Below are 13,582 nucleotides of genomic sequence, written 5' to 3' on the forward strand. Positions count from 1 at the left end.
TCCCGAATCTGCAGCAAATACAGGTGAAGCCCACCATTGTCATGTCCTTCACTTGTTCTAGTCGTGAAACCTCTGCAATTTGTGTGTGGTTTTGTCAGGTTCCCAGCGGTGGCCAAAGCGTATAATCCGTCCGCTGAGACTCCACAGCGCTACTGACCGATTCTAACCATGGAGTGAAGGTTGCAGGCCACACAATGGCGTGCAGCACCATGATCTGCTTCACACTGCAGCTGTAGAGCAATAGTTCAAATCAATCCATATTGCTACCGAAAATCTCTGTATAGCCCTAGGACTAAATCCATAAAACTGACGTGTAGTAAGTACGAAATCAAGCACTCAATTGTTTCTGTCCATTGCATAACAAGTCCAATTACTTTCCATCTGACCCCACCATCATAGTTACTCTAAACACATGCAAGAGACATTTGTGTGGGAACTCCAGTGTTAGATGTTCTGGTGGTTTATTCGGGAGTGCTCTGAAGCCATTGGAAGCTGTTCAAAACCACATGCAGACAGTTGTTTTATCCTTTGAGGATTGAGAATAAAATATCTGGGAAAAAGCCTCTTCTTTCTGTTACCACCGAGTGTAAATCTGGCATTCATTATATGCAGTCATAGTGGTTACTACATGGAGGCAAATTGTCATTCAAGTGTCAGCTTCTGCATAAAAGGAAATGTTTCTTACCTAATATTGCAGTAGGAAGGCTTTGTTTCTCTACCGTGATGGGAGCAAGTACACACCATGGCGTCACTAACTACATGTGATTGTATACAAATTGCTACATTTGGACTTACAGCTCATCAGGTGTCCTTTTTTTCTGGAACCTTTCTTACATTCATCCTGAGCACTACATAATTCTCCTGTACTTGTATTGTATGACTGTATTGTTGAGCTGCGCTACATAAAGCCGCTTTTGTATGTGGCAATCTGTAAGGACATTAGTAAGTGAATGGAGTGGACTGACTAACAATAAATACTGCAGGCGCACAAAGTACTCCACAAGCCTCCAATTAGCGGGTGCCACCTCATGCACTGAGCCGGTCTGGGCTAGTCAGCCACTGAGGGACACTGTCATTCCTGGGCTATCCTAGCAAATTAGTTGTTACCTTCAACCTTTCTTTTGAGACATGGGATGTTCCTTAGACATTGAAGATGCAATCCAGACTTAAAGAAGATGTTCTTGTTATGTAATCAGGATCTCAGCACAGCACACCTAATATGTGTAATATTATATAACCATGATCTTTATATAACAGTGCTGGATGATTAATAGTAAGGAGGGAAGTCTGATCTGTTATGGGGGGTCCTATGTAATAAGGTGCATTACATATGTTTCAGATGGAGTTACTCTCCTCTTAGGCTGCATTCAATCACTGGGGAGTAGTTTTTGAATTTTGGATGGAGAAATTCAACAGTGTAACTAAGACTATGGGACTAGGAATTTCCCAATCTTTATTGGCTTGCAGCATAACAATTGTCCAAAAGATTCTAGGTTTTCTGGTGATGATTTAAACCCCAGAATACCCTGTATGTAACAAAAATTATGTGAACTTGTAAGGCTTGTAGTGCAGCGGTAGCACCCTATGCAGTGATGAGGGAGTGACTCGGCAAAGTTAAAAGCAAAACGTCTCTTTAATGTTCAACTTAAAAAACACAGCACATGATATCCTCCGGATTGCAGCCGGGAACAAGACAGTCCACCTCTGGTTCACCGCCGTGCACATATCCTCTGGATTACAGTCACTAAACATGCCAGTCCACCTCTGACCAGTTGTCGTGGACGACTGCACCACCGTGTTCGTGTTAATGTCTCTTTACTCACAGCAATACACAGTACACAATATCCTCGGATCGCAGCCGGGAACAAGACAGTCCACCTCTGGTTCGCAGCCGTGCACATATCCTCTGGATTACAGTCACTAAACATGCCAGTCCACCTCTGACCAGTTGTCGTGGACGACTGCACCGCCGTGTTAATGTCTCTTTACTAACAGCAATACACAGTACACAATATCCTCCGGATCGCAGCCGGGAACCTTATCCTCCAGTTTAGTCATTAAACACGCCAGTCCTCCTCCTGAGACCAGTTGCTGTGAGCGACTGCACCGCTGTGTACGCTGTGGGGTGCCAGCCTTTTCAGCTGCCTTGGCTGTTTGGCTCCGCTGGCCTGTGTTGCCTCACACAGCGTGTAGCTCTGCAGAGCCTCCTGCTCTGTACTCCTGCCAACATCAGACTAACACTGACTCAACCTGACACACCCAAATCCTATACTGCAGGTTTTTGAACTTGAATTTGTGGCCTTCAACTACCTGGAAACCCCGGTCTGGAATGACGCGGACTGCACCACTATCATCCAGTAGTCCGTTTCAACACAAAAGCCCAGATCAGGTTTTCCCTAAATCTGCCTTGGACAACCAGCATGTTCAAGACCTACAGCTCTGGCAAAAAGTAAGACCACCACATCAAAACCTTGTTATGGGCAGCCCAATCAGACCTGAACCCCATTGAAAACCTCTAGAATGTAATCAAGAGGATGGATAGTCACAAGCCATCAAACAAAGAAGAACTTACATTTTTGTGTCAGGAATGGCATATGGTCACCCAAAAGCAGTGTGAAAGACTGGTGGAAAGCATGCCAAGATGCATGAAAGCTGTGATTAAAAATCATGGTTATTCCACAAAATATTGATTTCTGAACTCTTCCTGAGTTAAAACATTAGTATTGTTGTTTCTAAATTATTATTGAACTTGTTTTCTTTGCATTATTTGAGGTCTGAAAGCACTGGGTGTTTTTTTTAAATTTTGAACATTTTTCTTTGTCAGAAAAAAATACAAAATTTATTGCTTGGAACTTTGGAGACATGTTCTCAGAAGTTTATAGAATAAAAGAACAATTTACATTTTACTCATAAACATACCTATAAAGAGAAAAATCAGACAAACTGAACATTTTGCTGTGGTCTCTTAATTTTTTCCTGAGCTGTAGACTAACTTTAGTCTGCATTTCAACCACAGCTACGCCTGTGACTGCAGTGCACTCTCATGGCCTCAGTATGTCTCCATACGCATCCTGGGAGGAACATACAGTGACCCTCACATGTGACACCAGTCACTGCCTCACAGGCTGTATTCAGACACTGCAAGATTACAAAGTGAAGCACTTTTTACAGGCCATGCAGCTTAAGGGGTCGCATTGCAATCTGCAAGGTGCCGTGACTGTGACAAGCAAGTTGTAAAAAATCCCAATGGTTCTGACTTTTTTGACTTGTTTGTGGTACTTTGCAAATAAAAGTGTGACCCTATTCGCGTATTCAGCGATCTTTTGCCCCATAACCTGCATTGCAGCCAAAGCTGCACCGTGACAATTCACATTTAGAGCCTGTACATTTTCTACATACTATTGGCAATACAGGGCACAACCGCTTGTTTTCCAAATCAGTCAGGAAAATAAACCCAGTGTGTGTGCATGAGATTTCTGGAATCTCATCGACTTTGCTGGTACTGTAAATGCTGATTTTTATTTGCATGAGAAAAGGCAGCAAAAATGCAAACTGTAAATTTTTGTTTTTACAAACTGCAGGATGTCACTTGTTTTAGCATATTTGCAGCATTTTTTCACCTGTAGAAAACAATGGGGAAGTGTAATAACACAGCAAAAACGCAGATATCCGTTTTTGGTGCACAAACCTAAGGAAGTTAAATCAGGCTTTTTTGGGCCACTAAACTTTATCAACATGCACAAGAGACAACAAAAATGCAGCAAAAACTCAGCAAAACCTGCTTTTTGTAAGCAGCTTCTTTACTGCCAAGAAAGCAGGTTTTTTGCCTGCGGAAAAAAACGTAGCAAAATTACAATGTGTGAACATAACCTTCCAGGAAGTTTGGGAAATTATTGATGTTCACCTCACTACTGACTATTAAGTCCAGAGCCTCTCACCTAGCCAAATCAGTTCTCATACTTCGCACTGACGAGGGCCAACAGCCCGAAACACCGTGTCTGCGAATTGAGATACTGATTTGGCTTTTATCCTAAGTCATATTGCAAGACTCGTTAAAGGGTTGATTGTGACTTGTAGGATCGCTACTTCCAACAGGTGGCGCTATAGAGTTAAGTCCTCTTTTTCTGAGAAGAGGCAATTTGCATACTGACTATTAATAAATGTATTATAACAATATGTATGAATATAACAATATATGATTTGGCCCAGTAGAATAACCCCAGTATGTTCAAAAGGAAGGAGACAAAACATTGTAAAATTCCTATTTTCCAAACTGTTAGCGTTTTGTTTTAGAGAAGCTTTGAGCTATTTCAAGGTTCAATCCTGCAGGAAGTTATTTCTAGCAGAGGTATAAATATGCAATTGTCTAGAGTCATAATGTAGGCGGACAAGTAAGAGAATAGAAGACATTACTGAGTCACCATTATACATAGCCATCCAGTTATTACCAGGTAAGGCAGGCCGACCATCGTGTTAAATATGAAGTCTCCTGTCCATAAAACATTTGCATGAAGGCTCAACTTATTGCCTTTGGCGGGTCTTTAGTTGATTTATACCCCTATGTAGCCTATTTAACTTGGTAGACTAGAAGATATCTTAAATCTTTTGTTTGGTGTTCGAGTAATAGTGTCCAGGACTATGCACATGTTCACCTATTTTACAAATGATATTGCCTACAATAGAAACGTTGCATGTGTGTGGGCTTCATGCTTATATCCTCCCAAAGATGAGCGCATTGAGAATTGCGGAGGTGGAATTCCACAGATGGGTTTTGGAGAAGCGTAACCTGTTGTGTTCTTCAGCTGTAAATAGCAACGTGCCATAGAGCCCATAAACACAACTGTGGTCCTGACCTTGGACTTTGAAGGCTCTTTATGTGCTCTAACCAGACTACATTCCTTGCCTGAAACCTCGGTTGAATGAAAACAGACTGAATTCCTTCTGGGTATTTTTCAGCGAATGAATTGACAAGCATGCAGTGAAGTCGGTGTCAAGTTGTAGCTATCACCAGCAAACAAGATATTAATGAATGCACTGATATCTCAGATCTCATTGTAGTGCTTTAAAAGTTGGAATGTGGTGGGACAAGATGTCCTTAGGAGTTATAAGTATAGTATTCTCTATAGAGGGAGCCATTCAAGGAGACCGTCAAGGAATCTGTGATAGGGAGACAGAGACAAATATGTTCTGTTATTAGTCACATTCTGTTCCCAGTGCTTGACCTTTGTAGATGTCTTATTTTCATACATTATTTTTCAACTTGAGTTGAGAAGCAGCAATGTGAAATGATTTATGCTTTTATGTTTTGCTCCTTACTAGGGAAATAAGGATGCTTGTATATACAGTAGTAGCATACGCGTTTCAAACCTTGCAGTTCTTAATCATTGCATGCTATACGACCTTATATAACCCACCCTGTTAAGTCAAGTGACCAAGGTAACCTATCAATAGAGCCTAATGGCAGCTGTTTAAGGAAACTCATTAAAACACAACGATGTCTTCAAAAACCTTCTTATCACTCTATGTCCCTGGAAGGCAAAAAGAAGTCATTCATAGTGGTATGTAAAGTCATGTCTTACATTCATGCCCAACGGAGCCCTAGTTTTTACAATATATAGCCACCAAGATTCCCTATTGAGGAGTTTTCTATGCTGATCCCCTCCTCTTAGTGGTTTAAAACGTTTTCTATGCCTATAACTCTACAATTTGTTGTGTTCCCATTGTGGAATGATGGAAAGTGCTTACAAGCCGCTGAACATTTACAAACCATTTTGTTTGCGGCATCTGATCAGTGGCGTCTTGCTCTCCCTTTAAGTTGATTTGTTGTACAACCAACAGATTGTAAATAATGTAATTATTTGCACATCTTGTAATTTACAATATGTTGGTTGGATGGCTAAATAAGACTTTATGGCAAACATTTAAATGAGTGCCCCTCCTGGTGTATTGTGCTGCACCCTGGTTATACAGGATACCCTCGTTGCTCATGTAGAAGTGAGTTGAGCCAGCCTTATCTAATGCATTACCTTTGAGGATTGGTCCATGAGGAATGGACAGCTGAGGCTTTCCTCCGTAGTCCCAGACGATGGCTCTGTGTGTCCTGGGTTACAATATAACATGATTTTGGTTTTTCTGTCCCCTAGGAAAGCATGCCACAGACTCCAATATTTCCCAGCATGCTTGGTTCTGCCTGTAGTGCACAGGTGCAGCCAGAGATGGGGGAGCAATGTGGAGATCCAGTATTTCAAGATGGCTGCTTGGTGTCTGGGTCCTTGGAAGCCCTGATCGAGAGGCTGGTGCCCACGGTGGATTACTATCCGGATGTAAGTAAACTGCTTTCTTTTCATTATAGTGGACACCATTTCTATGTTATGACCTGCTCTGAGTGTCTGGTGTGATAGTGGCCATTAGGCAGCGGGCATGCATGGCACGCCATTGCTCTCTAGGCCTGGTACCTCTTCCTTATTTTGCTGCCCCTGCAGTGTCCTGGACATGTGCCATATATTTTATAACCTCCTCCAGTTGCCAACAGCTCCTCAGTTGGTGACATCCTTTCTTTTGTAACCCTTTAAATGGCTTCTTTGTCTATCGGCCCCTGTTTAGCCCTTGTTTGCTGCTCTTGTCAGAACAGAATGTGCTGCCTCCGAACCCGGGCTCCAAATATCCCGTGGATGTGAAAGGTCAGAGAAGCTTTTCTCTAAGACACAATCAAATTCCTGCCCACATGCAGCAATAACCCTGCACCAAGTTGTCCAATGTCTCCCCTTTAATCGCATGATTGATTGTGTTGCTAGGAAACCAAGCGATTCATGGTTCCTTTTTCATTTCTCATGCACTGCCCCATTAACACTAGTGTAACAAGGCAACAGGTAGGAAGTTGTGTCTCCTGCAAAGACCAATGTGGTGTCTTGTGTATTGTGAGTTATTACAGGATGCTCCATACAGAGGAGCAGGTAGGGGTATCCAATCTGGGCATGTCCCGGTGTCCATCACGCAGCCTTGCCCTGGCCACTGCGAGGGCAATGCATTAAAGCTTTTGCCCTGGGCGTAGGAAAGCCCAGCTACAGTTGTGCCTGTACATGTTGTTCATCTTGTGTATTGTGAATACAATACTATAACTGCAGTAAAGACTGATCAGTCAGGAAGGAATGTACCCCCTGTAGTAATCACATATTCCACGCTATACAGCTTGGTGACTGCCTGTATAGGAATTAATACGGCTATTATTACCATTATTCTTACTGTTCTACTAATGAAGGAATCCATCTCAGTGCAGTACAAGCAAGCTAAATTATGGAAAAGCACTGTGAATTAATAAGATCTTTGTTGGAGCACAGACCAGCCCTTAGCAGTGAGAAAACCCAATCCTGTCACAGGGGAGAGACCGCCGCCAGGGTTTGCTACGCTGACTGTGGGAAAAAAGCATTTTAAAGCAAACAAACTGGAAGCAAACACGCCGTGCGGTGAGGAGCCAAGACAAATTCAGACAGAAGCGGAGCAGGCAGGAGTGTTATTTCATGCTACCCCACACATTTAGGAGCTGCTCCCTAAGGGCATGTTACAGGTGTAACGCAAACATTAGCAGTTTTCGCTCCCAGAATCCTTCCCTCTACCCTTCATCAAAAGTCAGAAGCTGGATGGCATGATTGGCAAGTCACAGCACCGCTCCAGGCTACTGACGTAAACGAAAGGATGGTTACGTTCCCCAAAAGTCGATTCAGCAAAACGCTGAAGTTTCTACAACTGCGTTTTACTTTAGAAGCTGCAGACAACGTAGGGTCACTGGTCCTAGCTGGCCCGTTCTCACCTTTCTCCAGGGTTCTGCACGGAGCCGTTATTTCCAGGGTGGTGGAGTCAATAAGACAAGCTGCTGACTCCTGCATAAATACCCAAATATTGATATTTTGGGGTCATCGATTGATAGAACCATGAAATATATTTGCTGCCTGACAGCAGCTTTCTTCTCTAGTTCCAGTGTTTTTGAGCAAGAGAAGGTCCAAGTATTGAGGTCGTTATACAGACACTAAAATGCTGTCACATTTTAACCTAATCGAGCCATAAAGAGAAGCCGTCAGTAGATTCTTTCTGCCCTAACCACGGGCACTAGGAATCATTGCATGATTGCAGCCAGGTTTCTATTAAGCATAGATGGAAAGCCTACAAGAGGGCTATAGGCTGAGATGTGGCTAATCTGGTGCTCCCCCGGCCAGCTTCTCACAGCACCGCTCTAGTTGGTCTACACCATGTGTGTACATAGGGAGAGACCTGTCAGTCACTTGGAGCAGAGAGAAGATGGGTGTAGTCTGATTAACCCTGGTTCTGCCTATAGACCCTGGTCAATGCTGCAATCATGCTTCCAGGCTCTGATGCCCATGGTTGGGCGACAGGTTTCCGGTAATGTATATGGTCTGCTATATAAAGACGTGTGGAGACATGGCTTTGCCAGGTTTGTGCACTTTTATTTCCAGTAAATTGGCCTATCAATCATTACAGGTAGTGCCGAACCTTGTCAGGGTCACGTCTCCCACAAATCACAATCTGGTCTACAGATCCATGTAATTATAATCCTATATCAGGATAATGACTATGAGCAGAAGATGATTTTTATATTGAAACCTGTACTTCTTCCCCCCAGAGAACCTACATCGTCACCTTCCTGCTGAGTGCACGTGTGTTTATCCACCCCCATGAGATCCTAGCAAAAGTGGGACAGATCTGCATCAAACAGAAACAACAGCTGGAAGCTGGAATGGAGGCTGACAAGGTAAGGACGCTGGAGGAGGCACAGAGCAGGTCTGCACCATCCCAGGGGTTCTTTAAGGTACCGTCACACTCAGCGACGCTGCGGCGATATAGACAACGAGCCGACCTAAACTAGATCGCTGGAGCGTCGCTGTTTAGGTCGCTGTAGAGACGTCAAACACAGCAACTCCAGAACGATGCAGGAGCGATCCTGTGACGTAACGGCGACTCACTTCTCGTTCTCGCTGGTTGTTAGCTCCATGTCAAACATTGCTGGCGTCGTTGCTTTTGATGTCAAACATGACGATACACGCCGACCTGGCGACGAAATAAAGTTCTGGACTTCTAGCTCCGACCAGCGATATAACAGCGGGATCCAGATCGCTGCTGCGTGTCAAACACAACGAGATCGCTATCCAGGACGCCGCAACGTCACGGATTGTTGTCGTTCTCGTCGCAAAGTTGCTGAGTGTGACGGTACCTTTAGTCTTCATGGCCACTGGGCCACACAAAACTATAGCAAAGATTGTCTATCAGATTTTATGATTAGGTGCTAGAACAAATCTGTCACTGGTTGTCAGCAGGTGAAATATGGTCATTATTCCTGCTACTTGAGACGTGTGTTCCGGTAGCTGGCCATATATGATGTGAAGGTCACATACTGTCCGCACGGTGGCAATGTGCAGGCAGACAATGCTCATTAACAGCCTGTTTAAGCTAAAACTACAAATTCTGCTTGTAGCAGTTAGTAGCTGTAAAAACAATGTATTTTTCCATTTTTATTCATTTATTTTGTGCTCTATGGTACAGTAATTATTTTTTTAATATAGTAAGTATAGCATGTTGTAGGTTTGAATATTTTCTTGTCACTGATCTTTTTTTTTTCTCTTGGTACCTACATAAATGTCTGCTGCTTTTTTGGTGGAAATTGTTTTGGTGATTTTACATATTCCAAATCATGTATCCTGAAGTGGCTGTCCAACCCTTTAGTTTGTCTTTTCAATGACCCAGCATGATTTAAAAAACAACAACGTATGTTCTAGTAACTACCCTTCATCATTCCTCTGCTAGATGGGCTCCTAGATGCTTCTGATTGACCTTTTGTGTGAATCATCCTAATATATTCGTCTTACGAGTCCTACATTGATACTAGTTCTCACCCAGCTTTCTATAGAGCTTGAATCGGGGCAGACATACCATTGGTGCAACCTGTGCAGATGCACCCGGGGGTTCAAGAGGTGAGGGGGCCACTACCACCCCAAAAGCAGGTGGAATTGTGCATTATGATGAACTATTGGACTACAAATGGTGCATGTATTGCTCTCCTGTCCCCTCCTGCCTTGAATGCAGTATAAATCTGCATTATTACGGCCGATACGTCCCCTGCCTGCCTGTCTCTTTACTTCAGGGTCAGTGTTGGCATTTTATGAAAGAACCAAGATGTGGAGGGTGCAGGAGCGTCTGTACAGTGGACACTAAACTGCCAGCTGTTACCTGTGCAATAGCAGACCACAGTACGGGGATGTAGAGGAGAAGCTGCTGCACAGCAGACACGGTACGCCCGTGATTCGTCTCAGACAGCCACGTCAGATTCTCTTAGCAACTGTTCGGCAGCAGCCCACTCCTGTTCACATACTCGTCATTGGCATCGTTCTACGCCGCTCGTAAGGAACAGTATGACATTTCTCGGGGGGTTTCCAGCCTGTAGAAGTGAAAGTTTACTGTGGATTTCCCATACGCCCCTGTTTTTATTTTGATGCTGTGCTATGTGTGACATAAAGATTGTAGGAGGGATGAGGGGGACTCTAATGGGAAGTTTCATGCTTACGTAGTGTGACAAGTGTTGTTCCACAGGAAGCAGCGCACATATTCTTCTTATAGAGCAGCCTACACCACTTCCTTATAGAGCACGCTGACAGCTCGTACATGACGTCTCTGCTCGTCCATATCCGTGGAAAGCAATGATCTCATTCATTTTTTAGTCAGCTGGAACTGAGCATCACCATTAAAGGGTGGCACAGCTTGCCCCAATGCCATACATCCAACTTTCAAAGATAAGAAAGAGTGGCACACACTGTGGGGTGCATAACGTACAACGACAATTTACATGTTATGTTAAGCCAATACCCTACCTTCACCCAGCCCTTGATATAAGACACATATATAGCATCCTGTTCATGGCCCCTACAGTGTCCACAGCAACCAATATGATACCCCCAGAGTGTCCTTCACATAGTATGATGCCATAACATGACATATGTGCCCATAATGATTTCTCCATACAGCATATGATGCCCCCACAGTGCTCCACATACAGTAGGATGCTCTCACATTGCTCCACAAACAGTATGATGCCCACAGTGCTCCTCATACAGTATGATGCCCCCACAATGCTCCTCATACAGTATGATGCCCCCACAATGCTCCACATACAGTATGATGCTTTCACATTGCTCCACAAACAGTATGATGCCATCACAATGCTCCACAAACAGTATGATGCTCTCACATTGCTCCACAAACAGTATGATGCCCACAGTGCTCCTCATACAGTATGATGCCCCCACAATGCTCCTCATACAGTATGATGCCCCCACAATGCTCCACATACAGTATGATGCTTTCACATTGCTCCACAAACAGTATGATGCCATCACAATGCTCCACAAACAGTATGATGCTCTCACATTGCTCCACAAACAGTATGATGCCCACAGTGCTCCTCATACAGTATGATGCCCACAGTGATCCACATAGAGTATGATGCCCCCACAATGCTCCACATACAGTATGATGCCATCACAATGCTCCACAAACAGTATGATGCCATCACAATGCTCCACAAACAGTATGATGCCCACAGTGATCCACATAGAGTATGATGCCCCCACAATGCTCCACATACAGTATGATGCCATCACAATGCTCCACAAACAATATGATGCCCACAGTGATTCACATAGAGTATGATGCCCCCACAATGCTCCACATACAGTATGATGCCCCCACAATGCTCCACATACAGTATGATGCTTTCACATTGCTCCACAAACAGTATGATGCTCACATTGCTCCACAAACAGTATGATGCCCACAATGCTCCTCATACAGTATGATGCCCCCACAATGCTCATCATACAGTATGATGCCCCCACAGTGCTCCACATACAGTATGATGCCCCCACAGTGATCCACATACAGTATGATGCCCTCACAATGCTCCACATACAGTATGATGCCCTCAGTTCTCCACATTCAGTATGATGCCCCCACAATGCTCCATATTCAGTATGATGCCCCCACAGTGCTCCACATAAAGTATGATGCCCCCACAATGCTCCACATACAGTATGATGCCCCCACAGTGCTCCATACGGTATGATGCCCCCACAGTGCTCCATACAGTATGATGCCCCCACAGTGCTCCATACAGTATGATGCCCCCACAGTGCTCCATACAGTATGATGCCCCCACAGTGCTCCATACAGTATGATGCCCCCACAGTGCTCCATACAGTATGATGCCCTCACAGTGCTCCACATACAGTATAATGTGTCCCTGTGTAGTAAATATACTAGTGCAAATGAATGTGCCCACATAAAATAGGCAGATCACGTATGACAAAAACTGATGTGAGTGAGCCCTAAACCAGTGCGAGAACAGGTGTAATGTCCTTGTAAATGTGAATCAGGCCAGGTTTGATGTTAGTGGCTCCTTTTTTCCATACACACAATAAAAAGGGTCAAATGCTTGAATGGGTTTTTCTGTTCTTTTGTTTGGTCTGAGTTTGCTAACAAAATAAATAACCGCATATCACCGTGGTGTATTATTTTGGTAGATAAAAAGAGAGGAGTGGAATACCTGTGTAACTGATGTGATGGCTACACTTTTAAAATAAATAAATGTGATTTATCTTGATACAGGCGAAACTGAAGTCTTTTGCTGCTAAAATCATTCAGTTGCTGAGGGAATGGACTGAGACATTTCCTTTCGACTTCCAGGATGAAAGAGCCAGGAAGGAGCTAAAGGAGATTGCACATCGGATCACACAATGTGATGAGGTGAGAAACTTAAGGTGATAGACGAGGGCTATTTTCCGATGTTCTCTCTCCCTCTCGAATAGCAGTGACTTTCTCATTTCATTACATGGATTATTATGACAATTTCTGAGAGGGTTAATCCACTTGATTGTTTTTAACTGTGATAATCTAAAACTGAAAAGATGGCATTGGCGGGAGAGCTGTGCTATCAGTTGGAGAAATGAAAGCATGGCCCGACTTCAGATGAAGAAAGACAGATAATTTCACGCAATTAGTCTCCATTTCATTTATCATTCACTCTTGTTGCTGCCTGCATGAGCCAAGCAACAAGAAAGGGGCTTTTGTTATCAGTTTTCGAGCTCACACAGGCAGAGTGCTGTCTCTGGACATCATCATTGTACCATCTGCCCCTTCTAGTGCTCCAGCCGCGAAGCATAATGCACACCGGCTACTCATGAACAATGCAATCATTTGTATTCACAGGCTCATTTTTGTCAATTCATAAAACAATATGCTTGCTGAGCATTTATATAGTTAACCATGACCGTGCAATGTAAAACTGTACTCATAAAACATATAGGTAACCTGTGGTTTTCTGATGGTTTGGAACTTCTAAGTGTTTGGCCTTCCATGTGACCACTTCTAGAAATGAAGCAGTCTCTTTAGGATATAGATTCAGTTACCTTTTGTATTGTTGTACTCAATATAAGTATGAAGATTGCTGGTCCAGTTGGTTTTAAGTGGAAGGACACGACATTATCAGCTATCTTATGTCTATGGTTTCCATTGGGTGGAAGAT

The 13,582-nt window shown here is 43.6% G+C and overlaps 1 protein-coding gene across 3 annotated transcripts in view; it reads left to right on the forward strand.

Moving 5' to 3' along the window:
* Positions 1–13,582, forward strand: part of RASGEF1A (RasGEF domain family member 1A) — a 238,387-nt gene that overhangs the window by 189,729 nt on the left and 35,076 nt on the right. For all 3 annotated transcript variants that reach the window (XM_077259373.1, XM_077259370.1, XM_077259374.1), the window contains exons 2-4: positions 6,144–6,323; positions 8,636–8,764; positions 12,667–12,804. In XM_077259373.1, coding sequence (XP_077115488.1) covers positions 6,150–6,323; positions 8,636–8,764; positions 12,667–12,804 — 441 coding nt within the window. In that variant the 5' untranslated portion in view covers positions 6,144–6,149. The remainder of the gene's footprint in view (positions 1–6,143; positions 6,324–8,635; positions 8,765–12,666; positions 12,805–13,582) is intronic.

Source organism: Ranitomeya variabilis, chromosome 4 (genome assembly GCF_051348905.1).
Source record: "Ranitomeya variabilis isolate aRanVar5 chromosome 4, aRanVar5.hap1, whole genome shotgun sequence".
In the NCBI taxonomy this organism is placed as follows: domain Eukaryota; kingdom Metazoa; phylum Chordata; class Amphibia; order Anura; family Dendrobatidae; genus Ranitomeya; species Ranitomeya variabilis.